The sequence below is a fragment of the Barbus barbus genome (assembly GCF_936440315.1).
Source record: "Barbus barbus genome assembly, chromosome: 1".
Classification (NCBI taxonomy): domain Eukaryota; kingdom Metazoa; phylum Chordata; class Actinopteri; order Cypriniformes; family Cyprinidae; genus Barbus; species Barbus barbus.
This window is the reverse complement of record NC_136729.1, coordinates 16,866,709-16,893,457: the sequence shown is the minus strand read 5'-3', so window position 1 is coordinate 16,893,457 and position 26,749 is coordinate 16,866,709. Positions and strand designations below refer to the sequence as shown.

General features: G+C 37.9%; 1 protein-coding gene across 1 annotated transcript; it reads right to left on the bottom strand.

Annotated features, from left to right (window-relative positions):
• Positions 1-214: 214 nt before the first annotated feature.
• On the bottom strand, positions 215-26,099 carry LOC306871880 (docking protein 4-like). The gene is made up of 8 exons (XM_079420110.1): positions 25,990-26,099; positions 16,391-16,498; positions 15,817-15,931; positions 15,494-15,613; positions 3,032-3,221; positions 2,665-2,803; positions 1,578-1,695; positions 215-481 (listed from the first exon to the last, which is right to left on the bottom strand). Exons 1-8 carry the CDS (start codon positions 26,053-26,055, stop codon positions 339-341), a joined length of 999 nt encoding a protein of 332 aa, XP_079276236.1. The 5' UTR covers positions 26,056-26,099; the 3' UTR covers positions 215-338.
• Positions 26,100-26,749: the final 650 nt, after the last annotated feature.

Sequence of the window (26,749 nt, the reverse complement as noted above, 5' to 3'; positions counted from 1 at the left end):
TACTGAGAAGAACCTACAGTACAGTCTCTACTTCCACAGAAACCCAGCAAGAGTGACCATTTTGCACTGTGAAGGTAACTCAGCCAGTTCCAACATCTCTCATGTCTGTTTTAAGGGTCTGTGAGCCTTGCTCCAATCGAAGCACTTTAAGCTTCACAGTGCATTCCCTCATTCCACAGAAAGTGCCCTCAGCTGCCCTGGCAGGCTCAGGGGGAACTGAGGCAGCATGGATCTTCCCTTGCTGAAGAAGAGCTGATGGAAAAACTTAGGGCAGAGTGCAGTGTGGAGGGAGGTCAAGAGGTGAAAAACTGGAAGGTTTCATCGCTGCTAAAAGCCGCTCACTCGCTGGGGTATGTGGGATAGTGCGTCGGGGGTTGGGGGCAGCCGTGGCCCACAGGAAGGGTTGAGTGTCGTTCAGGAGGAAGGCGTTTAGAGAAGAGGTCAGTGTCCACTCCTGGTTGAGTATCACCGTAGATGTCACCTGAATGAGGATGAGAGGTGTTAATGGGAAGGTCTAAATAGCACAGTCTGTTTAACATCACATCCACAAGCAACAAAGGGCTGCTTTAAAGTGCAAAATAAAGTGATTTCTGGGTTACTTTACAGATTTTTGAATTCATCAAATATTATAAACAGTCATTAGAAATTTTCTTTATACATGGAGACATATTTACACTACTGTTCAAATGTTTGGGGTTGCTAAGATATTTGATTAATCTCACCAAGGCTTATTTGATCAAAAATATAATACAACAGTAATATTGCAAAAGATTATTACAATTTAAAATAACAGCTTTCTATTTCTGTATATTTTTAAATGCCACTTATTCTTGTGACGGAAAAGCCGATTTTTTAGCAGCCATTACTCTAGTCTTCAGTGTCACATGATCCTTCAGAAATCATTTTAATATGCTGATTTGGTGCTTAAGAAACAATTCCTGTTATCAATGTCGAAAACAGTTGTCCAATTCAGTATTTTTGGAGAAACTGAGATACATGTTTTATTCTTTGGTGAATAAAAAGTTAACATTGATCAAAAGTGACAGACATTTATAATGTTTCAAAATATTTCATTTCAAATAAATAATGTTATACAATTTAATGCCTCCTTGTTGAAAAGAAGTAATAATTTCTTTCCAAAACAAATGCTTATGTGCATTTAAACAAACTTATTAAAAAGTGTTACTATGTAAACATTTGAATCATCTGCATTGACTCGGATTTGATAAATAGGTGTTGTCCATATGTTTGTCACTTTGTGTGGAACACTGCGTTGTTTCAAAAATAAAATACCTATTTTTTTTCAAACATTTAATTTACCCAGTTCTTTTATGTTGCTTCATTGAAGACTACATGTAACAAGGTTGTTGATAAAGAGTTCAATATCGTGTTTTTTAGCACATTTCCGGGGAGTGCTACTTGCAACTACAACAAAAACTCAGTTAAGTCAAGTCAAGTCTGCTTTATTGACAATTCTTCCACATGTACGGCACATACATACAGAGAATTTAAATTGCGTTACAGTTAATGTGGCTTGTGAAATACATACAGCACACCTATACACAGTTCATTCTCACCGTTGGCAGTGTCTACTCCAGCCTGTGATCCGGTGATGTGGTGCCAGAAAGCACTTCGTGGTAAGATTGCTGTCGGGGTGCAGGGGTAGGACGTCCCCTCTGAACCCTTAGATAAAAGCTAGGGAGAGATAGAAGAAGAGAGATGGGAAAGAATTTCAATTAGGCTGATAGTAACACAAAATTCTGGCTTTGGTTCTGGTGTTTTGAAAGTTGTATGACAGGAAGAAAATCAGTTGATTTGCTCTGCAATCTCTCAAGCTTTGTTTTAATAAGCACTGGGTGTGTATGTGGGCATATTATGTACAGTGGTGTCTGAGACCTTGAGTGATGATGCTTTTATTTGGCATAAAGTCATTACAAATTAAACTACCATTCAAAAGTATGGGGTTAGTATGTGTTTTTTGTTTTTTTTTGGAAAGAAAGTAATACCTGTATTCAACAAGAATGCATTAAATTGATTAAAAAATAGACGATGAGGGGAGTTTTACATAGTGATATAATTCTTATTTCAAATAAACACTATTCTTTTAAACTTTGGATTCATCAAATAGTTCTAAAAATGTATCACTGTTTCCATAAAAATATTAAACAGCACAACTGGTTTCAACTGTGATAATAAAATGCTATTTTCTGTTTAATGTTACTTAAAGGATCACGTGACACCGAAGACTGATGGCTGCTGAAAATTCAGCTTTTCCACCACAGGAATAAATTACATTTTTAAACACATTATACTAGAAAACTGTTACTTTAAATTGGAATAATACTCCACAGTATTACTGTCTTTACTGCATTTTTGATCAAATAAATTAAGGCTATAAATAAATATGAACTGTATTGTATATTATAAGCATGAAAAAAAAAATTGAATCGATTTGAGACTGTTCCAAAAAAGGTCTTTTTACACAAAGGAATTCACAAAGCCAGTGTCACAAAATTGCTTATTATAGTGACCTAGATAGAAATTGAGAATTTTTTTGTGGAAATGTCTTTGTTTTAAATGTGTCAAAACTTTGTCTATTTCATGTTTTAAATTAGATTTTCAATGTGGCCTCAGGCTTTTGAACACACTGCATGCTTTGGTTACCTTGCTGTTTTTTTCCATTTCCATGAGGACTCTCTTATGTTGCTCAGCTATAGCTAGAGTGGAAGAATGAACCCTTTGGTAGATCTGCTCTCCTTCCCGTGTCTGGAAAGTGTACAGGCCCTCCCCACTATCACACATCCTAACAAAATAGCAAACAACATAATACACAATAAAAGCAAAGCAAAATTGATGAACTGCAAAGAAAGAACCCATATGTTACAAATGCTTTGTGTGTTATATTATAATAGCCACTAGGTGACAGTGTTACACCAGACTCGAACTTCGTCCTAAATTGAATAAACATTTCACAAGATCTTTTGAAATGTCATACTGGCTTTAAATTAATGATATCTTAAACGTGTCTTACCTGCCAGCCTCGAAGGTGAAGCGTGTAGCATCCCGTCCATAACGTCTAAGCGAGCAAAGCGGCCAGGTTACTAGCTTGGTGCGAGGGTTGTGAATGTCCCACAGGTAGATGTTTTCATGTGTTATCTGCATCATACACTCCCCGTAGATGTCCAGATTAGGGCAGGGCAACAAGAACACGTTAAAGCGCTCTGTATGAAAAAAAATGAGACTGATAGTGAAAAAACAGGTCTTCGGTTAACAGTTTAGTCACTACACTGTAAAAGCAAAAATGTAATTTTTAAATAAAAAATAAAAATGCTAGAGTAGTAATCTGTTAATAAAAAGGTTAACTGTAATTTGCTTTTAGATATTTGGTAGAAAACTAAATTGTTTAGCATCACTTAGTGTAAAATTTTACTGTAAAATATTGACATGTATTGTTTCGGCAAATCAAAATGATCAATTTACTGTGTAATTTATGGTGAAAAATAGTGAAAGCACACAGTCCCTGTGTGACATCACAGATGATTATATTTTACATAAATGTGACCCTGGACCACAAAACCAGTCATAAGGGTCAATTTAAAATTGAGATTTACAGTCATGGCCAAAAATATCGGCACCCTTGGTAAATATGATCAAAGAAGGCTGTGAAAATTAATCTGCATTGTTATTCCTTTTGATTTAATCCTTTATTTTAAAAATTCACTAAAATATAGCCTTTCATTGGATAATAAGAATTTAAAATGGGGGGAAATATCATTATGAAATAAATGTTTTTCTCTAATACACATTGGCCACAATTAACGGCACCCTTTTATTCAATATTTTTTTTAAACCTCCATTTGCCAGTTTAACAGCTCTAAATTTTCTCCTGTAATGCCTGATGAGGTTAGAGACCACCTGACAAGAGATCAGAGACCATTCCTTCATCCAGAATCACTCCAGATCCTTCAGATTCCCAGCTCCATGTTGGTGCTTCTTCTCTTCAGTTCACCTCACTCATTTTCTAAAGGGTTCAGGTCAGAGGACTGGAATGGCCATAGCAGAAGCTTGGTTTTGTGCTCAGTGACCCATTTTTGTGTTGTTTTTGAGGTTTGTGTTTGGATTATTGTATGGTTGGAAGTTCCAAACAAGGCCCATTATAAGATTTCTAACAGAGTCAGTCACTTGTTGATTTTTTATCTGTTGGTATTTGATAGAATCCATGATGCCATGTGTCTAAACAAGATGTCCAGGACCTCCAGCAGAACTATAGGCCCACAACATCACAAATACAGCAGTATATTTCATTGTACACATGGGGTACTTTTTATCCCGGTGTTCACCAAACCCATCTTGAGTGTTTGCTGCTAAAAAGCTAATTTTTTAGTTTCATCTAACCATAGAAGCCAGTCCCATTTGAAGTTCCAGTCGTGTCTGATAACTGAATATGCTGGAGTTTGTTTTTGGATGAAGTAGCTCCCTCCCAAACAACATGTAGTGATGTAGGGGCTGTTTGACAATTTATTTTTAAGGTTTTCTGACCCCGAGACGCAACTATTTTCTGCAATTCTCCAGCTGTGGTCCTTGGAGAGTCTTTAGCCACTCAAACTCTCCTCCTCACCATGCATTAGGACGATATAGACACACGTCCTCTTCCAGGCAGTTTCGTAACATTTTATGTTGATTGGAAATTCTTAATTATTGCCCTGATGGTGGAAATGGGAATTTTCACTGCTCTAGCTCTATTCGTAAAGCCACTTCGCTAATTTGTGAAGCTCAATTGTCTTTTGCTGCACATCAGAAATATATTCTTTGGTTTTTCTTATTGTGATGGATGATTAAGGGAATTTGGGCTTTGTTTTCCCTCCTATTTATATTTCTGTGAAACAGGAAGCCATGGCTGGATAATTTCATGTTCATAATCACCCTGGAGTGCTCAAAATTGTGAATATGAATGGGAATATACTTAACCCGAAGGTCGTGGGTTCGAGTTTCAGGTCCGGAAGGGTTTGTAGGTGGGGGGAGTGAATAGCCTACACTCTCTACACCCTCAATACCACAACTGAGGTGAGACCCTTGAGCAAGGCACCAAAACCCCCAACTGCTCCCCGGGCACCACAGCATTGGCTGCCCACTGCTCCGGGTGTATGTTTACTACTGTGTGTACACTTGGATGGGTTAAATGCAGAGCACAAATTCCAAGTACGGGTCACTATACTTGGCCACACACCACTTCCTTTTCCCCCCTTTTTTCCCCTAAAAGACACCTGTTTACACACTCAATCAATCAGACTCCAACCTCTCCACTATGGGCAAGACCAAAGAGCTGTCTAAGGACACTAGGGACAAAATTGTAGACCTGCACAAGGCTGGGATGGGCTACAGGACAATAGGCAAACAGCTTGGTGAGAAGGCAACAACTGTTGGTGCAATTATTAGAAAATGGAAGAAATTCAAGATGACTGTCAATCTCCCTCGGACTGGGGCTCCATGCAAGATCTGGCATCGTGGAGTATCATTGATACTCCACGATGGGACTTATGTGAGGATCCTGTTTGTGGACTTCAGCTCTGCTTTTAACACCATCATCACGGAAACCCTTCAAAATAAACTAACTCAGCTCTCCGTCCCCACCTCCGTCTGCCAGTGGATCAAAAGCTTCCTGACAGACAGACAGACAGCAGTTAGTAAAGCTTGGTAAATTCACATCCAGCACCCGCACCATCAGCACTGGAGCTCCTCAGGGCTGCGTTCTCTCCCCACTGCTCTTCTCCCTCTACACCAACGACTGCACCTCTAAAGACCCCTCTGTCAAGCTCCTGAAGTTTGCAGACGACACCACACTGATCAGCCTCATCCAGGACGGTGACGAGTCTGCTTACAGACAGGAGGTTAAGGAGCGGGCTGTCTGGTGCACTCTCAACAACCTGGAGCTTAACACGCTCAAAACTGTGGAGATGATCGTGGACTTCAGGAGAAACCCCCCTGCTCTCCCCCCACTCACCATCATGAACAGCATTGTGACTGCAGTGGAGTCATTCAGATTCCTGGGATTATTTTTGCTGCTTTGTACATTGGTTATTGGCTATTTGTTGTTACTTTGTTTTTATTATCTGTGTCCTGTCCTGTTGCTGTCTTTCTGTTGCACTGTGGAGCTTCTGTCACTACAACAAATTCCTTGTATGTGTAAACATACTTGGCCAATAAAGCTCATTCTCATGATCCTGAGAAAGGTGAGGGATCAGCCTAGAACTACACGGGAGGACCTGGTCAATGACCTGAAGAGAGCTGGGACCACAGTCTCAACGGTTACCATTAGTAACACACTACACCGTCATGGATTAAAATCCTGCAGCGCGCACAAGGTCCCCCTGCTCAAGCCAGCACATGTCCAGGCCCGTCTGAAGTTTGCCAAAGACCATCTGGATGATCCAGAGGAGGCATGGGAGAAGGTCATGTGGTCAGATGAGACCATAATATAACTTTTTGGTATAAACTCCACTCACCGTGTTTGGAGAAAGAAGAAGGATGAGTACAATCCCAAGAACACCATCCCAACTGTAAAGCATGGGGATGGAAACATCATGCTTTGGGGGTGCTTTTCTGCAAAGGGGACAGGATGACTGCACCATATTGAGGGGAGGATGGATGAGGCCATGTATGGTGAGATTCTGGGTAACAACCTCCTTCCCTCAGTAAGAGCATTGAAGATGGGTCGTGGCTGGGTCTTCCAGCATGACAATGACCCCAAACACACAGCAAGGGCAGTGGCTAAGGAGTGGCTCCGTAAGAAGCATTTCAAGGTCCTGGAGTGGCCTAGCCAGTCTCCAGACCTGAACTCAATAGAAAATCTATGGAAACAGCTGAAACTCTGTGTTGCCCAGTGACAGCCCCAAAACCTGAAAGATCTGGAGAAGACCTGTATGGAGGAGTGGGCCAAAATCCCTGCTGCAGTGTGTGCAAACCTGGTCAAGAACTAAAAGGAAACGTCTGACCTCTGTAATTGTAAACAAAGGTTTCTGTATCAAATATTAAGTTCTATTTTTCTATTGTATCAAATACTTATTTCATGCAATAAAATGGAAATTAATTATTAAAAAAATCATACAATGTGATTTTCTGGATTTTTTAAATATTCTGTCTCTCACAGTTGAGGTGTACCTACGATGAAAATTACAGATCGCTCCATTCTTTATAAGTGGGAAAACTTGAAAATTGGCAGTGTATCAAATACTTATTTGCCCCACTGTACATCATCTGAAAGCTGAATAAATAAGCTTTCCAATGATGTATGCTTTGTTAGGAATAGGATAGGACAATATTTGGCTGAGATCTGGAATCTGAGGGTGCAAAAAAAGAGAGAGAAAATCGCCTTTAAAGTTGTCCAAATGAAGTCATTAGAAATGCTGAGACGGTAGGAAATTTACAAAATATCTTCATGGAACATGATCTTCACTTAATATCCAAATGATTTTTGGCATAAAAGAAAAATCGATAATTTTGACCCATTCAAAATTTGTATTGTTGGCTATTGCTACTAATATACCCGTGCTACTTATGACTAGTTTGTGGTCCAGAGTCACCAATAATCCACTTTATTATTATTTTTGTTATCAGAAATATACATTAGGGTGGTTAGTGTTACATTTTTAAGAAATGTTTATTGCATTATTTTAGTGTCATGTTATGGATACACCAATTACAAAGAACTCTGATTGATCATGTTGTAGCGAATTTCATGTGATGAACTCTGCTAATAAAAGAGGTCTTCCCCTTTAAATTTTCCTTATTGGAATATGACGTCATTTTTAGAGAGGAAATAAATGTCCGGTGTTGTTAGCGTTTCACATGTTCAGGTCGACGTCCTCTAAGTCTTTCTCTGTTCTTCTGCTGAAGCCGAATTGTGAGTGTTTGAATCTCCCTCTGAATCTGTGGAAGTTTTCGGAGTGCTTGTTTCTCCTGTTGATGCCATATTGGGAGTGATTCGAGTCTGCCGCTGAAGTCGTGTTCAGAATGCTTATTTCTCCCGTTGATGATGTGTTTGGGGAGAAGTTATGCCGTTAACATGATTTAAAACGGAGATTGAAGGTAAGTCAAGCATGTTAGGGAAAGTGTAAGTGCAATTCTCCTTTTTTGTTGTTTATTATTAAAGGAGGAAATTGATGGGTATTTCTGTGCTAATTGTATTTCCCTTGTTTGTGTTTAGGGGTGGGGTTTTGTTTCTTTATTTGGAATTGGATACAGTTTTGAACTACCAATGCTCAACGGACATTTCGTAACGCGTTTGGTGATTTACACTATGAACGATGTCAGGTCGGCCGACATTTATCACCATATTTGTGGAATGTAAGGTATGGACATTACATGAGTGAAAATCACCCTGCTAAATACGTTTTGAATGGACTGGGAGCTATGAAGTTACATATTACTTGCTTTTCCGTGAAGTGGTATTTTTGTGTTTGGTTTTTTTGTCATTTTTGATATGTTTGGATTTATTGTATTGTTGAATTCAGAGAAGATATTGTGAATGTGTAATGTATTTCCTGAAACTGTGAATATATGTTATTTTCACCTGCTTGTTTGGTTGCTGAAGGGTCATTTGAATTAATAACATAACACGTGATTATAGATAGGATATGATAGGGATCTTATAAATGGATATAACATGTATTAGATTCCTTTGGGACGTTTTGGTTTTCTTTTTATTTACTACTAAATTGTCTGGATAGTTACCAGGCTGGCACCTCAAATTAAAATCGTCACATAAAAAGTGGCACCCCAGATGGGACATAAATGAACAATATCCTATTGATGTGTTTTTGTTGAAATCCAATTGTTAGGAAGAAAAAATGGCCACTTCAGCAAACATTTCTGAATTGGGGAATTCATTGTTGTTAGATGAGGAGGATGTATCTGGGTATATTTTCTCCAAAGTTAAAGCAGCTGAATCTAATAATGTAGTTGAGCAGTCTTACTCTGGGCAGGTTGGTGGTACTCAATGTTCTATTTTGGATATGGACTTGTGTGAAGATTCTTTAATGTTCCCCTCTTTACCACCTCATCATACTCCTCCGGTAGGAGGTTCTCACAAGCCAGATATTGATTCTTTTTTTCAAACAGTGGAAACTATTCGTCTTTCTCAAAATAATTTTTCTACAGTTGTAAATCAGAAAATGGAAACCCTTCTGGACATGCAAATGAAATGTAAAGATGAATTGAAAGAGTCTATCTCTCAACTTTTTGAGGATATGTCTACTCTTGTGAATGAAAAACAAATGGAGTTAGTTCAGGTTGTGAGAAATCATATTGAACATTTGCAGAATCAAGTAACTTCCACCATAAACTGGCGAGTAAAGCAGCTACATTCTGAAGTGTTGAAAGATATTAATGCTGTTATCACTCCAATGGGGCAGACTGTACATCATTTGGAAACTGAAATATCTGCTCTCACAAGACAAGTGGATAAAAGCATCTTAGAAGTTCAGTCCAAGAAAATTCAATCACTTCCAGCTACTTTGGTTGGTGATGCTTTGGTTCAAACTACTCTTCCTCCTCCGATGGATTTTATTCAGACAGGGGCTACTCTTAATCCTCACAGACTACAGTCCACTTTGCAGAATGTTGCTGAAAGAGATCTTGTGTCACCTAATGATCCTTTTTTATATGAAGATACAAAAACAAGATCTCTTGGGAAAAGTCCAATTAAATTAGAGTTTCCTTCCTTCGGTAGGATGGAAGATACAGTTGATCCCTTGCTGTATTTGGAAAAGTGTAATGATTATCTCGCTTTACAACCCCTTACTCAGGATGAGCTTTTTGTTACTCTCAGGAACGTTTTGCATGGGACTGCTCGAGATTGGTGGGATGTGGCACGATTGGAAATAACCACCTGGGATGAATTTGAGCAGAAGTTTCGAACTGCTTTCTTGTCTGAGGATTACGAAGATGAGTTGGCCGAACGTATTCGAACTCGAGTACAAGGTGAAGGAGAGAGTATTCGTGATTTTGCTTATATGTATCGATCGCTTTGTAAACGTTGGAAACCTAACATTGAGGAAGATGAGATTATAAAGATGGTTTTGAAGAACATAAATCCTCGACTGGCTAGTCAACTAAGAAGTAGCAGTGTGGGTACAGTGGATGGACTGGTTCGGTTGGGTCAACAACTTGAAAAAGATAGAGTAAACCAAAGGAACTATGAACAAAGGAGAGACTCAGAGAAAAAATTTCAATCTAAAATTCAGCCTACCTCTGTAGGTTATCAGACTCCTTCACAACCAAGTGCTTCCAATTCTGCTGTCCCTGTGCTTTGCTGGCGTTGTAAAGGTGCTCATTCTCCTGCTAATTGTCCTTTAATTGTCTCTTCTAATAAAGGTAGATCAAATAATAAAGCACCTCAGTCCTTCTCTGGTCATAATTACCAGAAAAGACTAGAACATCCTACTGTGAGTACTCTTACTCATTTTTGTTCCTCTAAAAGGGAAAAACCTAAGAAAAAATTAAATCCAGGATTTTCTAGTTTAAATATGACCATTCCCCAACAGCTGATTGTTCCGATATCCGTCGGTAAATGGAAAGGTGGTGCTTTCATTGACACTGGGTCTTCATATACCTTGTTAAATGATAATCTGTGGGAAAAACTAAGAGTTCCTACAGATAAATTGAACCCCTGGATTGAAGGACCGTTATACTTAGCTGACGGTGGTGCTAGACAACCCTTAGGATGGACGGAGGTAGAAATTATACTTCACAACCGACCTTGTACTTTACCTGTTGTTGTTTTATCTTCACAGACCCTTGCTTTTTCTGCTGTTATTGGACTTGATTTCCTATTTTTCAGTGGAATACAGCTGGATGTTATGAATCAGATGTATTGGTTCCAGGATGAGAAGGAAAAACATGTTTTCCAGAAAGAACCTCAAGGATGGATTATGGAGTCACAGGTTGCTTTATTCTCTGCTATAGCTCCTGGTCCAATAGAGTCTTTGGATCTAGAGGAATCGGTGAAATCCTTTTACCCCATTATCCATGATGTTAATTTAACAGAGGGTGAAAAACAGCAGCTGTTTGCACAAATAGATGAAAATGCTGACGTTTGTACAACAAAATTGGGATGCTCTAATGTACTTACTCATAAGATATTTTTGACACAAGAAATGCCTATTAAGCAAAAGTCTTATCGTGTTTCCCTTTCTAAACGGAATATCATGAAAGAACACATTAGTGAGATGTTGGAGAATAAAATTATTGAACCCTCATCTTCAGCCTGGGCCGCTCCTGTGGTTATGATACCTAAACCAACAGGAGGACTTAGATTTTGTGTTGATTATCGGAAATTAAATTCTGTCTCCCAAACAGATGCTTATCCTTTACCGACTATTCAAGAAATCCTGGAATCATTGGCTGGAGCAGCAGTTTTTTCGACTTTGGACTTAAATAGTGGATATTGGCAGGTCCTTATGGATAAAGAAAGTAAAGATAAAACTGCCTTTGTGTGCCCACTAGGACTATTTCAGTTCAATGTTATGCCGTTTGGACTTAAGAATGCTCCTGCAACCTTCCAAAGGTTGATGGAACGAGTTCTGGGAGAACTTCGTGGTACAATCTGTTTTGTGTACTTGGATGACATCATTATTTATTCTCCAACCATTGAACGGCATTTTCAAGATGTGCAAGCTGTTCTGGACAAGCTTCGAGGGGCCAATCTTACTGTTAACATGAAAAAGAGTCGTTTTTTCTGTACCTCCTTAAAATTTCTTGGACATGTAGTTTCACCAGCAGGAGTGGAGGCTGATCCGGAGAAAATAAAGGCAGTACAGGAGTTTCCTACACCCAAATCTCTGAAAGAACTTCAAAGATTTCTTGGAATGACAGGGTGGTATCATCGTTTTGTGCCCAACTTCTCACTGCTTACAGAGCCCCTAAATGCCCTAAAACGGAAAGGTAGTAAGTTTGTGTGGAGTGAAAAGTGCCAAGAATCTTTTGAAGTCCTGAAGAAACATCTTGTATCCCCACCCATCTTGGGACATCCAAAGTTAAATCTTCCTTTCACTGTATATACGGATGCTAGTGATGTTGGGTTGGGGGCAGTACTTGTACAACAGGTGGGATTTGGAAAAGAAGAAGTTCTGGCTTTTGCCAGTCGTAGTTTAAATAAAGCTGAGAGGAACTATTCCACGACTGAAAAAGAGTGTTTGGCCGTTGTTTGGGCCATTGAGAAATGGAGGTACTATTTGGAAGGGAGACACTTTACAGTGGTCACTGATCACTCCTCTCTTGTCTGGGTTTTTAGAACTCAAAAGCCTAGTACACGCTTGATTCGATGGGCACTGAGACTTCAAGAATTCAGTTTTGATGTTGAATACAGGAAGGGGAAGTATAATACTGTTCCAGATGCTCTATCCCGAGCTCCTGTAGAAAACTCTGGATTTTCCTTACCAATCTGTGCTACTATGCTGTCAAACAAGGAGGACATATCCCAGGTCTGGCAAATCTCTGATGAGGAGATATGGAAAGCACAACAATGTGATCCAGAAATCCAATCACTTTATAGGACCATCATGGATACTGGACAACCTATTGTTGTAAATGCTACCACTACATTTACTATCCTGGAAGATAAGGTCTATAGAGTGCAGAAATTACCTTACAAAACTATTTATCAAATTTACATTCCTACTTCTCTTCGTCCTAAACTTCTTCAAAACGTCCATGAAGATCCATTAGCTGGACATTTAGGACGTTTTAAAACGTACAAAAGGCTGCAGTCTCTTGTATATTGGCCCAAAATGAATCCTGATGTTGTGGACTGTGTTCGTTGTTGTCAGCAGTGTCAGCTGTATAAGCCTGAAGGACGAAAAGTGGCAGGGAAGTTACAACAAACTGAGGTACATCGACCATGGGAAATGTTAGGAGTTGATATCATGGGCCCCTTTCCACGGAGTTCTAATCGTAATATGTATCTTTTAGTGTTCGTTGATTATTACACACGTTGGGTGGAGTTATTTCCCCTTCGACAGGCCACAGCTGAGGCAATTGTCCGGGTTATGACAAGGGATATCTTTACTAGATGGGGAGTACCTGACTATATACTGTCCGATCAAGGTTCTCAGTTTGTTTCAGCTCTCTTCAAAGAAACGTGTAAAAGGTGGAATGTTTCTCCAAAACGAACAACTGCTTATCATCCGCAGACCAACCTGACGGAGAGGATAAATCGTACCTTAAAAGTAATGATTTCCATGTACATTGGTAATAATCATAAACATTGGGATAAAGACTTACCTGAGTTCCGATTTGCCTTGAATTCGGCTGTTCATGAGTCGCTGGGTGTAACACCAGCTGAGTTGAATTTGAATAGACCTTTGCGAGGTCCTCTGGATGTTTTGTTACAGCCGAGGGAATGTATTCCCGACTCTTCAGTCTATGCTCAAGCAGAGAAATTGAGTAGAATGCAGGAGTTTGTTAGTAAAAATCTATGTAAAGCTAAAAGACGTCAGAAAAGAAACTATGACAAGGACAGAAGAGAAAGCAAATACGAGGAGCAAGACCGGGTTTGGTTAAAAACCCACCCGTATTCCAAGGCAGAAAAATCTTTTTCTGCTAAACTTGCACCTAAATGGAATGGTCCGTATAGGATTGTAGAGAAAAAGGGGCCTCTTAATTATGCAATTGTATTGGAGGATACTGGCGAAGATGGTCGTATTGTGCATGTATCGAAGTTAAAACCTTGCTATCCTTTAGCTGCAGAAATGCAGGAACTAAATGATGTTGACCTGGAAGTGAAAAGAGAGAGTCAAAAGATTTCAAATTCTTTTGATGAAGAGGAATACAAGAGATCTAATGATGTTGGAATGCAAACAGAACTTGACAAAATTGAACGTCAAAGATTGTTGAACATTTTTGCTGAAGAAAGTGCGGAGGAGGAGTTCTTTGGATTCAGTGATGCTGAAATGCAAACAGAACTTGACAAAATTGAACGTCAAAGATTGTTGAACATTTTTGTTGAAGAAAGTGAGGAGGAGGAGTTCCTTGGGTTTTAATCGTATATGTAAACTTTTTTCAGGGGAGGGGGAGTGTAGCGAATTTCATGTGATGAACTCTGCTAATAAAAGAGGTCTTCCCCTTTAAATTTTCCTTATTGGAATATGACGTCATTTTTAGAGAGGAAATAAATGTCCGGTGTTGTTAGCGTTTCACATGTTCAGGTCGACGTCCTCTAAGTCTTTCTCTGTTCTTCTGCTGAAGCCGAATTGTGAGTGTTTGAATCTCCCTCTGAATCTGTGGAAGTTTTCGGAGTGCTTGTTTCTCCTGTTGATGCCATATTGGGAGTGATTCGAGTCTGCCGCTGAAGTCGTGTTCAGAATGCTTATTTCTCCCGTTGATGATGTGTTTGGGGAGAAGTTATGCCGTTAACATGATTTAAAACGGAGATTGAAGATAAGTCAAGCATGTTAGGGAAAGTGTAAGTGCAATTCTCCTTTTTTGTTGTTTATTATTAAAGGAGGAAATTGATGGGTATTTCTGTGCTAATTGTATTTCCCTTGTTTGTGTTTAGGGGTGGGTTTTTGTTTCTTTATTTGGAATTGGATACAGTTTTGAACTACCAATGCTCAACGGACATTTCGTAACGCGTTTGGTGATTTACACTATGAACGATGTCAGGTCGGCCGACATTTATCACCATATTTGTGGAATGTAAGGTATGGACATTACATGAGTGAAAATCACCCTGCTAAATACGTTTTGAATGGACTGGGAGCTATGAAGTTACATATTACTTGCTTTTCCGTGAAGTGGTATTTTTGTGTTTGGTTTTTTTGTCATTTTTGATATGTTTGGATTTATTGTATTGTTGAATTCAGAGAAGATATTGTGAATGTGTAATGTATTTCCTGAAACTGTGAATATATGTTATTTTCACCTGCTTGTTTGGTTGCTGAAGGGTCATTTGAATTAATAACATAACACGTGATTATAGATAGGATATGATAGGGATCTTATAAATGGATATAACATGTATTAGATTCCTTTGGGACGTTTTGGTTTTCTTTTTATTTACTACTAAATTGTCTGGATAGTTACCAGGCTGGCACCTCAAATTAAAATCGTCACAATGTGGCTTTCTGTTTTACCACCTGTATTATTATGGAGGTTATCAGTACATTTTAAGGTAAAAAAAAAGGCAATTTTGAATGTTCAAGTAGATCAGTGCATCATATCACTTAATGAAATATACAGTTGTAAGTTGTAAAATATACTGGCATCAACATTCCTGAAACACTGTCATCATATTTTCACAGTGAATTTCTGGCAACCACAGCTGCTTTTTATGTAAATTTAACAGAATATTTTCTACAGTGTAGATTAAACTAAGTGCTACCATGTTGTCACTAAAGTACGCAATAAATCTAAAGCCATACTATTCATATAAAACAAGCTATGGGAATCCAGCTCATAGGTAAGCAATAGTAAAAGCGGCTTTAGTATCTTACTGTACCTGTGTGTTCACACTGAACTCCAGCAGCCAGGAGGTCTGGTTCTCCAAGACTGATGTCATTAAGACGCATCCCCAGGCACTCGATAGACAAGGTCTTAAACCACTCTTCAGCCTCCAGCTCTGTGAGAACGGGAAGATTAAATGATGTCAATGAATGTACACGTTCTTTCAACAAAAATGCACTATGAATAAAATATACTCTAGGAGCTGCAGTTTGTAAATGTGCCTGAGAGCAGCATGCCATTACACCCTATAGACCAAAATGCTAATACAAAGAATGAAAGCCAGGGCAGCAAAACAAGCCTTAGTAATATATGATGTACCTGATTCACAGGTGAAGGTTCGAGAGGTGTCATCTGTAAAGACGATGGCCACAGCTTGCCGCTTTGTGTCACGAGGCAATCTTGTGATGTTCTTCACATTACTAATCTCTGTCACCTGTGTGTAAAAGGAAACCAATGCAACTCAGAAGTAGTGACAGAGCTTAGTTATTCAGAAAGGCTTCATTTGCATAATTTGGAAAGGCACTTGTGCTCTCTTAATCATCTAATTTATCTTTCACGGTCTATAGCGGGTTGTGGGAGCAGCAGAGTGCAGTAAAGAAAGGCAAATGAGAGCGATAAACACAGAAACCGGAGGCCTGTGAGTCAGCAAAGTTAGAGCGAATCGTGAGAGTCTGCGTGGATACCTTTATTCAAGAAATTATCTGTTTACACACTGCCGGTCTCGTAATCTCGCCCACCAGCTCTCAAAGTATGAATGTGCTCTATGTGGCTGTTAGTATAATTGGAGAACTGAAGTGACACTTGAATGTTTTCCTTGAATGTTTCATTTCTCCTGTGACATTTTCAGGGCTTAGATTAGACCCCAACTGAACTGTTGCAGTGAGAAGTGTACCTTAGGACAGGCTCTGATGTAGGCCGACTTCTCATCAGGGTATTTTTCCAGTCTGCGAGGTCCTTTACTGGACGACTTCTTAAACACCAGCCAGCAGCGCCGATAGATCTGAAACACGTGCACAATCACATAGGGTCCAAAAATAACACTCACCATAAGCATAAATTGGCCTTAGTGAGTAAATCAATTGAGTAACTGTTAAGTAACTTTTTTAGGATTCACAGTATGGTACAAAATAGGAATGCATTGATAAGCCAATCAGTTTATAATGGCAGAGAAAAAAAAATAGAAGATTAATGCTGACACTACTAATATCAACATTATTTTATCTAAATAAATAAAAAACACAAAAAATGTAAGTAAGTCATTTTAAGTGGATTTAAGCATCAAAACTGTGTACAGCACGAAAAATGAATATTCCGTTTGGGATTTGCTTAAGATTACATTTAACAGTTTTATTAAATGATTAATGTTGTTAAATATTAAATGTCAGAGAGTTAGATAAAGGCAAACAATCTAAATGTACAAATATGGAAAATTAACTTGTACATTTAAATATCAACTGAAACAGATACACTACCGTTCAAAGTTCAAGTTTTTTTTAAATGTTTTTTTTATTTAATGTCTATAACACTCACCAAGGCTGCATATATCTGATAAAAGTGTTGTGAAATATTAAACAGTAATATTGTGAATTGTTATTAAAAAATACAATAAAATAATTTAAATACATTTTCTATATTTTAAAATGTAATTTAATTCTGTGATGGCAACGCAGCCATTACTGCAGTCTTCAGTGTCACATGATCCTTCAAAAATCATTCTAATATGCTGATTTGGTGCTCAAGAAACATTTATCATTATCAGTGATAAAAACAGTGCTGCTTAATATTTCTGTAGAAACCTTTTTTTATTTTTTTTGAATTCTTTGACAAATTGCAAGCAAAAAGTGAAGCATTTATTTGATCATTTGCAACATTACATTATAAATGCCTTTACTGTCAATTAATTTAACGCAACCTTAATGAAAGGAAAATAAAAACAATTATAAATAAAATAACCCCAAACTTTTGCATGGTAGTATAAATAAATAAATCCCTAGTATAATATAGCAAGTGGCAGGACATTCTTGAATGTCTATTCTGGTTAAACCACCAAAACAAATATTTGATTTGGTCATCGATTTGACATCGTGTCTGCTTGTTCTGCACTGAGAGACTGGATAATATATATTATGATGCTGTGTGCGGCACAGTGACCTTCGCTTCGCTGCAAATATACAAGTGTAATAAAGAAAAACACTGGCTTAGAAGAACATTTCTTTCCAAAGCTAAAATAAGTCATTTTGCTGGATAAATGTGCTATTTGCACAATATGAAAGCTTCCAATTAAACCTACAGCAGTTGCGATCTGTCTTTATCTTTTGTAAAAACTCTCTCTCCCTCAATCGACCCTGCTGCCATAAAAGCTATTTTCTGTTTATATACCTCTGATGTCCTTAAACGACAAATCCTACAGTTTCCACGGTAACCCCTGTCCATTTAGGCAAGTGCTCCAGCCAGCCCAAGGCCAGTCCTGCTCTCTATCATCACTGGAAATTGTTATGAGCAACATTATTTCTACATCATCTATTCAATAAACATTATGACCCTTTAGAACAGCCTGATGTATAGGTTCGGCAGTTCAGCTTTACACCTTCCTTTGTCCTCTTTGTCTTTTTTGTCTCAATAACCCTTTAGAAAGAATGAAAGTCGACGTGTGTAGATTCAAATTCATCAAATTCCCTGGTGTTGAGACAGCATATTTAAATAAAGTTAGATTCTGACTCACACAGTCATAAACATCGCATTAGTCATCAGAGTTGTATAATGACAGGCCTGCATTGCACCTCAAATACGACAGAGAGGTTTAACAAGCGAGTCCACACGCTTTTAACCATATTGCCCATGAATGAACACATCAATAGGTGATTTGTACTAAAAGGAGTTCAAAGATAAAATCGTACCTTTGGAAGTTTCATGCAATTTACAGCGTGTCCAGTTTCCTGCTGAGATGACTGATAGAAAACTGAACTGAGCTGATGAGCTTTTGTTTTTATCATCTAAGCTGACCTTAATGTCATTGCCACTCGAATGCTTGGATCCATCTTACGGAGAAAAGGAGAAAGTTAGCTGCATGGTTTTCCATTCACAGCAGGTAAAAGATTGATCCCTTGTTTGCATCATATTGTCCCCTGAGGTTCTACTAATCCTCTTTAAACAGACTGTGCAACAGCATCAGCAGAGAGTAACGACTGTGTGTGTGTGTGTGTGGGTGAGACCTTTCTCACTGTTGCTTTACTGCTAGTATATCTGTCTGAGCAACATTAATACACAACTGCATATGCATATACACACACAAACCAAATACGATCCATCCTGGTGTCATTCCCTTTCTAAAGAAGTACCGTGATAAACAGTTTCCATTGAAATGATGTAGTTTATACCATTAAATTTAACTTGGTTAACAATTAAACAGTTAACATTTAACTTGATATTAGCCACCACTGTCATCAAAAAGTACAACCCTAATTCCTGAAATGTTGGGACGTTTTTTTAAATTTGAATAAAATTAATACTAAAAGAATTTCAAATCACATAAGCCAATATTTTATTCGCAATAGAACATAGATAACATAACAAATGTTTAAACTCAGAAATTTTCCTAATTTTAATTTAAACAAAATGAGCTGATTTCAAATTTGATGCCTGCTACAGGTCTCAAAATAGTTGGGACGGGGGCATGTTTACGATGGTGTAGCATCTCTTCTTCTTTTTAAATCAGTTTGAAGATGTCTGGGCTTCGAGGTTATGATTTTCTGGAGTTTTGGTGTTGGAATTTGGTCCCATTCTTGTCTGATATAGGTTTCCAGCTACTGAAGAGTTTGTGATAGTCTTTGACGTATTTTTTGTTTAATGATGTGCCAAATGTTCTCTATAGGTGAAAGATCTGGACTGCAGGGAGGCCAATTCAGCACCCGGACTCTTCTACTACGAAGCCATGCTGTTGTAATCGCAGCAGTATGTGGTTTTGCATTGTCCTCCTGAAATAGACGTTGTCTGGAGGGGTGCACATGTTGCTCTAAAACCTTTTCAGCATTCATAGTGCCTTCCAAAACATGCAAGCTGCCCATACCGCATGCACTTATGCACCCCCATACCATCAAAGATACTGGCTTTTGAACTGAATGCTGATGACACGCTGGAAGGTCTCCCTCCTCTTTAGCCCGGAGGACACGGTGTCTGTGATTTCCAACAAGAATGTCAGATTTGGACTCGTCTGACCATAGAACACTTTTCCACTTTGAAACAGAACATTTTAAATGAGCCTTGGCCCACGGGACATGACGGCGCTCCTGGACCATGTTCACTTATGGCTTCCTTTTTGCATGAAAGAGCTTTAATTGGCATCTGCAGATGGCAAGGCAGACTGCGTTTACCGACAGTGATTTCTGGAAGTATTCCTGGGCCCATTTAGTAATGTCACTCTTTCACAGATTGGAGAGCCTCTGCCCATCTTTACTTCTGAGAGACTCTGCCTCTCTAAGACACCCCTTTTATAGATAATCATGTTACAGACCTGATGTCAGTTAACTTAATTAGTTGCTAGATGTTCTCACAGTTGAAGCTTTTCAAAATTTCTTACTTTTTCAGCCCTTTGCAACTTTTTGGAGACCTGTAGCAGGCATCAAATTTAAAATGAGCTCATTTAGTGGATAAAAGTGTAAAATTTCTCAGTTTAAACATTTGTTATGTTCTCTATGTTCTATTGTGAATAAAATATTGGCTCATGTGATTTGAAAGTCTTTTAGTTTTCATTTTATTCTAATTTAAAAAATGTCCCAACATTTTCGGAATTCGGGTTGTACATAGTTAAAATGAGAGAAAGTGAACTGTTTGAAGGAGTTCCTACACTACTGTTCCAAAGTTGGGGAGTAAGAATGTTTTAATAAATCATTAATTTAATACAGCAAGGATGCATTCAAATGATGAATATGGAGGTCATAGGAACAGCAGCATTTAAATAAAAATATTTTGTAACATTGTAACTGTCACTTTTGCCTTAAAAAAAAAGTTTCCACAAAAATATTAAGCAGCACAACTGTTACAATAATAAGATAAAGAGGTCTCTTGAGCAGTAAATCAGCATATTAGAATGATTTCTGAAGGATCATGTGACACTGAAGACTGGAGTAATGATGCTGAAAATTCATCACAGAAATAAATTACATTAAAATAGATAAAATATAGTATATTAAAATATTTCACAATATTACTATTTTTGATCAAACAAATGCAGCCTTGGTGAGCATAAGAGACTAAAATACAGTTTGTAGCCATTCTAATCCTGCTTTGGCTTCTTTTGGACATACTGTTATTGTCAGAGCAATTACTACCAAAATGGCCATGGTAATTGACATTAATTTATCGCTTTTAGCTGCTGTATGAAAGCAATGAATCACTCTCTAAATCATACCACATTACTGAATATTAACACAGCTACAATCAGTCAGATTTTGTATGTTATTTTGCTCAATTAGTAACAATAACTGAAGTAACCATGGTATTTTTTGGCAGAAACCATGGTAACCATACAAATTTAGATTCAGGGTCAAACTTCTCACACTATATTGGTACTTTGTAAAAAAAATGGGCAGTTACCTTCATATTGTCTTGTTCTTTATATGAAAATATGCTGTAACCCTCAAACCTTTCCATGAAGAGTAAATCATCATATCAGTCAAAGGAAATGTGTTGGGGGAATAATGCATGGAGAATTAGACAACACTTATCTCAAGTGCTTACTGCAGCTTAATATATGAGAAGAGGAAGGAGGAAGAGAAGGAAGGAAACAACAACAGCTTATGGAGGCACAAGGAAAATTCAGAGTTTAAACTGAAGCAGTGAAAAGCTTTAGTTATTGGATGAAAAAAGGGATATAAAACAGAGGCAGAATGTGCCAACATTTCACAAGATAAGCCTATAATGACTCTGTTTGCCCCTGGTATAAATCCATTTCTGCATTTTTGTCAGCTGTTCATCTCTCATCTGCTCTTCCCCTGAGATCTGACAAAACTCAGCCTGGCATCCTAGGATGGTCAAAGGAATAATGACACCATTGTAACAACAGTTTCTATGCTTAAAGCTAAAATTAAACCACTTCCTCTCAGGCAAGACTAAATTTAAAACGGCAGCTTACTGACTGTGTCCACTAAAACCTGTTCTAAAATTCAGGACCTGTCTGTTTGCGTCACAGAACTACTGCGTCACCGTAGCTTTACATCTTTGCTTTGTGCCTCAGAGATGCAAAGCAAAAATAGTATTGCAATGTATGTCCATTTGATTTTGGCCTTTATTGTCTGCATCGACCAACACCCTCCCCATCTAATGTCTTGGGTTGTTTCGTAATTGTGATGCCTGGTGTTGGGCCGCTTATGATTGCAAATGCACTCAAAAGGGCTGGCAGTGGCTGAGGAGCAATTAGGGTAATTCCAGCATGGCAGCGAGGCCGGCGGTACAGGGCTGCCGGAACCCGAGCAGAATGCTAAACAGCGCTCTGATTAGTCTGATTGGGGCTCTTGGTCCCACAGAGATAGACAGTAAGAAAGGGAGAGAGAAATAGAGAGGAATATAGTCTGGCTAATTAGCATCCCTAGAGGTGCACAGGGAGCTTGGCGAGTGAGGTGAAGAGGAGATCGTAAAGAGGAAGAGAGGGGGAAGGGACATAGAGACAGCTTGTAAGCTAACAGGGTACAAAAAGTTATGTTAAAATAAAATATTAATCTCTTACACAAAAATATTAAATTTTATTTTAAATGACAAAAGATATACATTAAATTAAAAAAGTCTGGCTGTGCTTAATGGGTACATATTTGTACCCTTTAAGCACAACCCTGTTCCCATTAAGCTCACATCATGTTTTATTAAAAATTCTTGTTTATTTTAAGAAACATTTTTAAAGAATAATTGTAAAAATATATATTTTTTGAAGGTACAAAAGTCAATCACAAAAAAAACACAGAACACTAAAATCAAGCAGCAAGGCATTCAAGTCGATCAGTTATATATTCATAATGAAGTGTCATCTAAGCACATTGCAACATCTATACTAGTCCACTTTCAGCTAAGTAACACATTAAAAAGTCAAATAAAACAAACCGATAAAACATTTAATTCATGGGGATGAACACATAAAATTAACCTCATTGTGAAACTTCTTTCACTTATCTAAAGTCTCTTGTCTTGAGGCTGGAATACACTACACAATTTTTCCCCCCGATTTTCCACAGATTTACAGTCTTGAAAAGTTCATGCTAGTTGCCAAAGATAAGAGCCAGTCTGCAGATTTGAGTTGACAGAATCCATAGAAAATCGATTAACTTATCTTAAAGTGACAACCATCAGTTAATATTTAAAGTCTGTTTATGAAGCATTTACATAGACGTTCAATGTGGAAGAGCTTAAAGAGAGTACACTGAGCTTAATTGGAGCAGCAACAATTTTTTATAAATTTCATGTAATATTTATTAAAATGACAGGATTTTGGTAAATAAAGGGAAAGGGAAGTGGTGTGTGGCCAAGTATAGTGACCCGTACTCTGAATTTGTGCTCTGCATTTAACCCATCAAAGTGTACACACAGTAGTGAACATACACCAGGAGCAGTGGGCAGCCAATGCTGCGGCGCCCGGGGAGCAGTTGGGGGTTCGGTGCTTTGCTCAAGGGTCTCACCTCAGTCGTGGTATTGAGGGTGGAGAGAGTGTTGGTTATTCACTCCCCCACCTACAATCCCTTCTGGACCTGAGACTCGAACCCACGACCTTCAGGTTACCGAGTCCAACTCTCTATCCAACTCTCTAGGCCACGACTGCCCATAAATAATAAATAGTCTAGGTCATGTATTACGTTCATACGTATTTTAATATGAACAACTATTATTAAACATATATATGAAATTATGCTTTTTCTTATTGAGGTAACACGGAAGGAAAGAAAATTGAAAAATTGAAAATTGGACAGTGCCGCTGGACAGTGTGAACACATGGAGACTCATATCTCAGTGTGCAATGATCTGATTGACTTCAAATTACAGGAGGTATATAGTAACAAACATATCAATTGGTTAAGACATCAAGTAGGATAATACATTATTTTTTTCTTTTTATAATCTGATCTCAAAAATGGAAGTGTGCTTAATGGGTAAGTTTACCCTATTCACCCTCATGTTGTTTTAAACCTTTATGACTTTCTTTCTTCTTTGGAAAATAAAATATATTTTGAGAAATGCCTCAGTGTTTTTTTCCCTTACAAATGGAAGTCAATGGTAACCAAAATTCTTTGGTTACCAACATTCTTCAAAATATCCCTATTTGTGTTTCACAGAATAAAAAAAAACTCTCATAGTTTCTCACACATCAGTGTGAATAAATAACAATTTTCTTTTTTTGTGTGTGAACTATTCCTTAGAATGTTAATTTATTAGTGTGCAGAATCAAGAAGCATCAGTCAGTAAGTTCCAGGTCTGAGAGAAAGCTACAACTAAAGTCAAATATGACTAAGATCTCATTGACCAAACCCTTCTTCAACAAACACAGCAACAACTAAATAAACCTGGGTGGTCAAAGTCTTGGAAAATATTTACCACCCGCAGTCAATTCAACTCTCAGATGGACAATACAATGAAAATGCTGTCATTTGGGAGCTTTTAGCCAATAAAAATGGTTTAGTTAGAACACAATCTTTCCTCCAATCTGTGGAGGCTAGTTCCTCTACATCCAGAAAAAGCAAGAAAGAGAGAGAAGGACAGGGCTTTGTCACAGCTCAGACACAAATGCAAATGCCGCCACGCACTCACTGCTGCTGCCAAATCAGAGCAGAGGCAGCAGCATGGATGTAAATAGTATTAGCTGTGCATAAGTGGGGATTTACGATATTGTGCTTGCATTACGTGCACTAGCATAATATTAAATAGATGAAGAAAACTGACTTACAATTAAGGAAGCCATTTGTTAAACAATGACGGAGGAACTGTGCCCGTTTTGAGTTTGCACAACACAGGAGAGCAAAACAGAGAGACAAAGACAAGCACACATACAGACACAAGATCTGTCCATGTAAAAGGAACAAGAAGAGAGAGAAATGAGAAAATGAAGAATAACGAAAAAAAAGAAGGAAAATGTAAACTCCTCTTAGATTATTTAGCACTGCATTCCCCAGGGGGACCATGTGTCACAACCCCGCTGCTGCCACAGTAACCACAATCCTGCTGACTACATAATTCAGCCATCGACCTGTGCATGAGCTCGAGAGGCACTCAGAAAGTCACTAGACACGGTAATGCTGGAACTTCTTAGACATTTTGAAACATCAATGCAGCCGGCTGATCCAGATTGATTTCAGCAGTGAAATAGTTTAAAAGCATATGCTTGTAATCATAAAAGCATATGGGGAGCAGGAAAACGCGTAATGGAAAGTGATTGTAATGCAAATAAAGCAAAGACATACACGCTAATGAAAAATGACAAGTATAATGACAAAAAGAAAGTAAAGAAAAGAATTAGATTTTTTTTTTACAAATGGAAAAACATATTTAAGTACAACTAACTGGGACAAGAGAGGAGATGCTCTCAGAGCCTATGAGACTGAATCTCCTGTCAGAGGAAGACTGTAAAGCTGTAATGAGGTCTCTGGGCCAGAGATGAGGTTAAATGAGTAGTATGAATGTAGTTCCCCCATGTCCTGCACCATTACTGCTTCATGAGACTCCTCCAAGGGAACAATTTGCTCAATCTCTTCAAAAACATACAATTATCCAGTAAAATGGAAGCAATATGTTGTGTAAGACGTCTAGTCTGATCTGATTGAAATGTTAAAACAACATGAAGAATACTTGGACGTTCTGATGCCACATACAGCAATGCTGTCATTTATCTTGCCAGTCACACTCCATTAAAGTAAAAGCTAACCAACACAAACTGATATAATGCTTGGCTCCAGTATTATTATCATTAACGTAAACTAATAAAAAGAAGAAAATGGAGAAAAATATTCTCATTAATATATTTTTAATTTCAGTTAATTAAATATAACTGAAAAAATAAACTAAAATACATTTCTATATATGGTCTATAATAAAGCTAATTAAAAATAATAAAAAGAGAAAAATTGAAGTTGAATAAAACTAGGATTATTGGAGTGTTTTACAACAGAATACCATATCAGTATTTCTACTTCAAAGTTCTATAATTTATTCAATGTGTTGCTAGCTATTTCTTTGTAATTATTTGTGAAATTAGTCGATCCTACATCAATTAATAAAAATTAAATAATCTAAATTAGAACAGAAATATAAAAACAAAATAACCTGAATCTAGAAAACTCTGAAATAAACAAATATAATTCATTCATTCATTTAACAAAATTAAACTAAAACTGACCAACTTAATTAAAAACCAAAACCATGACAATCCTGGAACTGAAGTCTCAATGACAATATGAGTTAACCAGCATAAGACCGAGCCGCCCATCAAGTGCACTATAAAAGCTAATAATTATTACTCACCCCCAGTTTCCTGCTCCGCATGCGGACATAGCCCTGCTTGACAATGTCATTGAAGTTGGAGGCCATCTCTGAGGAACCTGGGAACTTCTAGAATGAATAAAGGCTTGCATCCAGCCCTTCGGTTTCCCCCTTAAACAAGTCCAACCAACCCCTTCCTTCCTTTGTTCACTTCTTCGCTTGTCTTCCAGTCTTCCTCAATCTCGTCTGCTCTGCAACTTTTGTGGAACTTCACGTCCAGAAGATCATGTAGATCTTCAGACCAGGTTCACCAACAGGATTCAGTCACCTCAATCCTGCATGATCACTGAGAGATGAGAAAAGGACACATATTTTATTCATTTACAAGAACAGCGATTGCTTGTTAGATGATAGATTATTCATCGATTTGCTAGACATCTTCACTTAGGTGAAACTACTTTTTTACTAGACATTTTTTACTGAGATTTTCACTGAGTTCAATAAACATTACAGTTCTATGTGACATATTTCTACCCAACGGCTGCTTCAAATGCCATAATGGCCTAAATTATAATCCACTTTGACTGCAAACATTATTTCCGCACTAAATAGCTCAAGCCTCGTTTTGTGGAGAATGAGAGAGATTAAACATATCAGAGTAGCAGACTTTAAACTGTTAGGGTAGACAGTCCTTAAAGAAAAAAATATTTTTAAAAGAAAAAATAATTGTTTTGTTTGCATTATATGGAAGCTATGCAATGTTGCTTAGATGCCATTAATTGTATGAGCAATATATCAGCTT

What these genes read in the sequence shown, in the direction of transcription:
- LOC306871880 (XM_079420110.1), bottom strand. Translation starts at nt 26,055, where the DNA reads ATGGCCTCCAACTTCAATGACATTGTCAAGCAGGGCTATGTCCGCATG. An exon ending in TTCACCTTCGAGGCTGGCAG is followed by an intron (nt 2,804 to 3,031) that starts GTAAGACACGTT and finishes CTATTTTGTTAG; the next exon opens with GATGTGTGATAGTGGGGAGG. An exon ending in AAATGGAAAAAAACAGCAAG is followed by an intron (nt 1,696 to 2,664) that starts GTAACCAAAGCA and finishes ATCTCTCCCTAG; the next exon opens with CTTTTATCTAAGGGTTCAGA.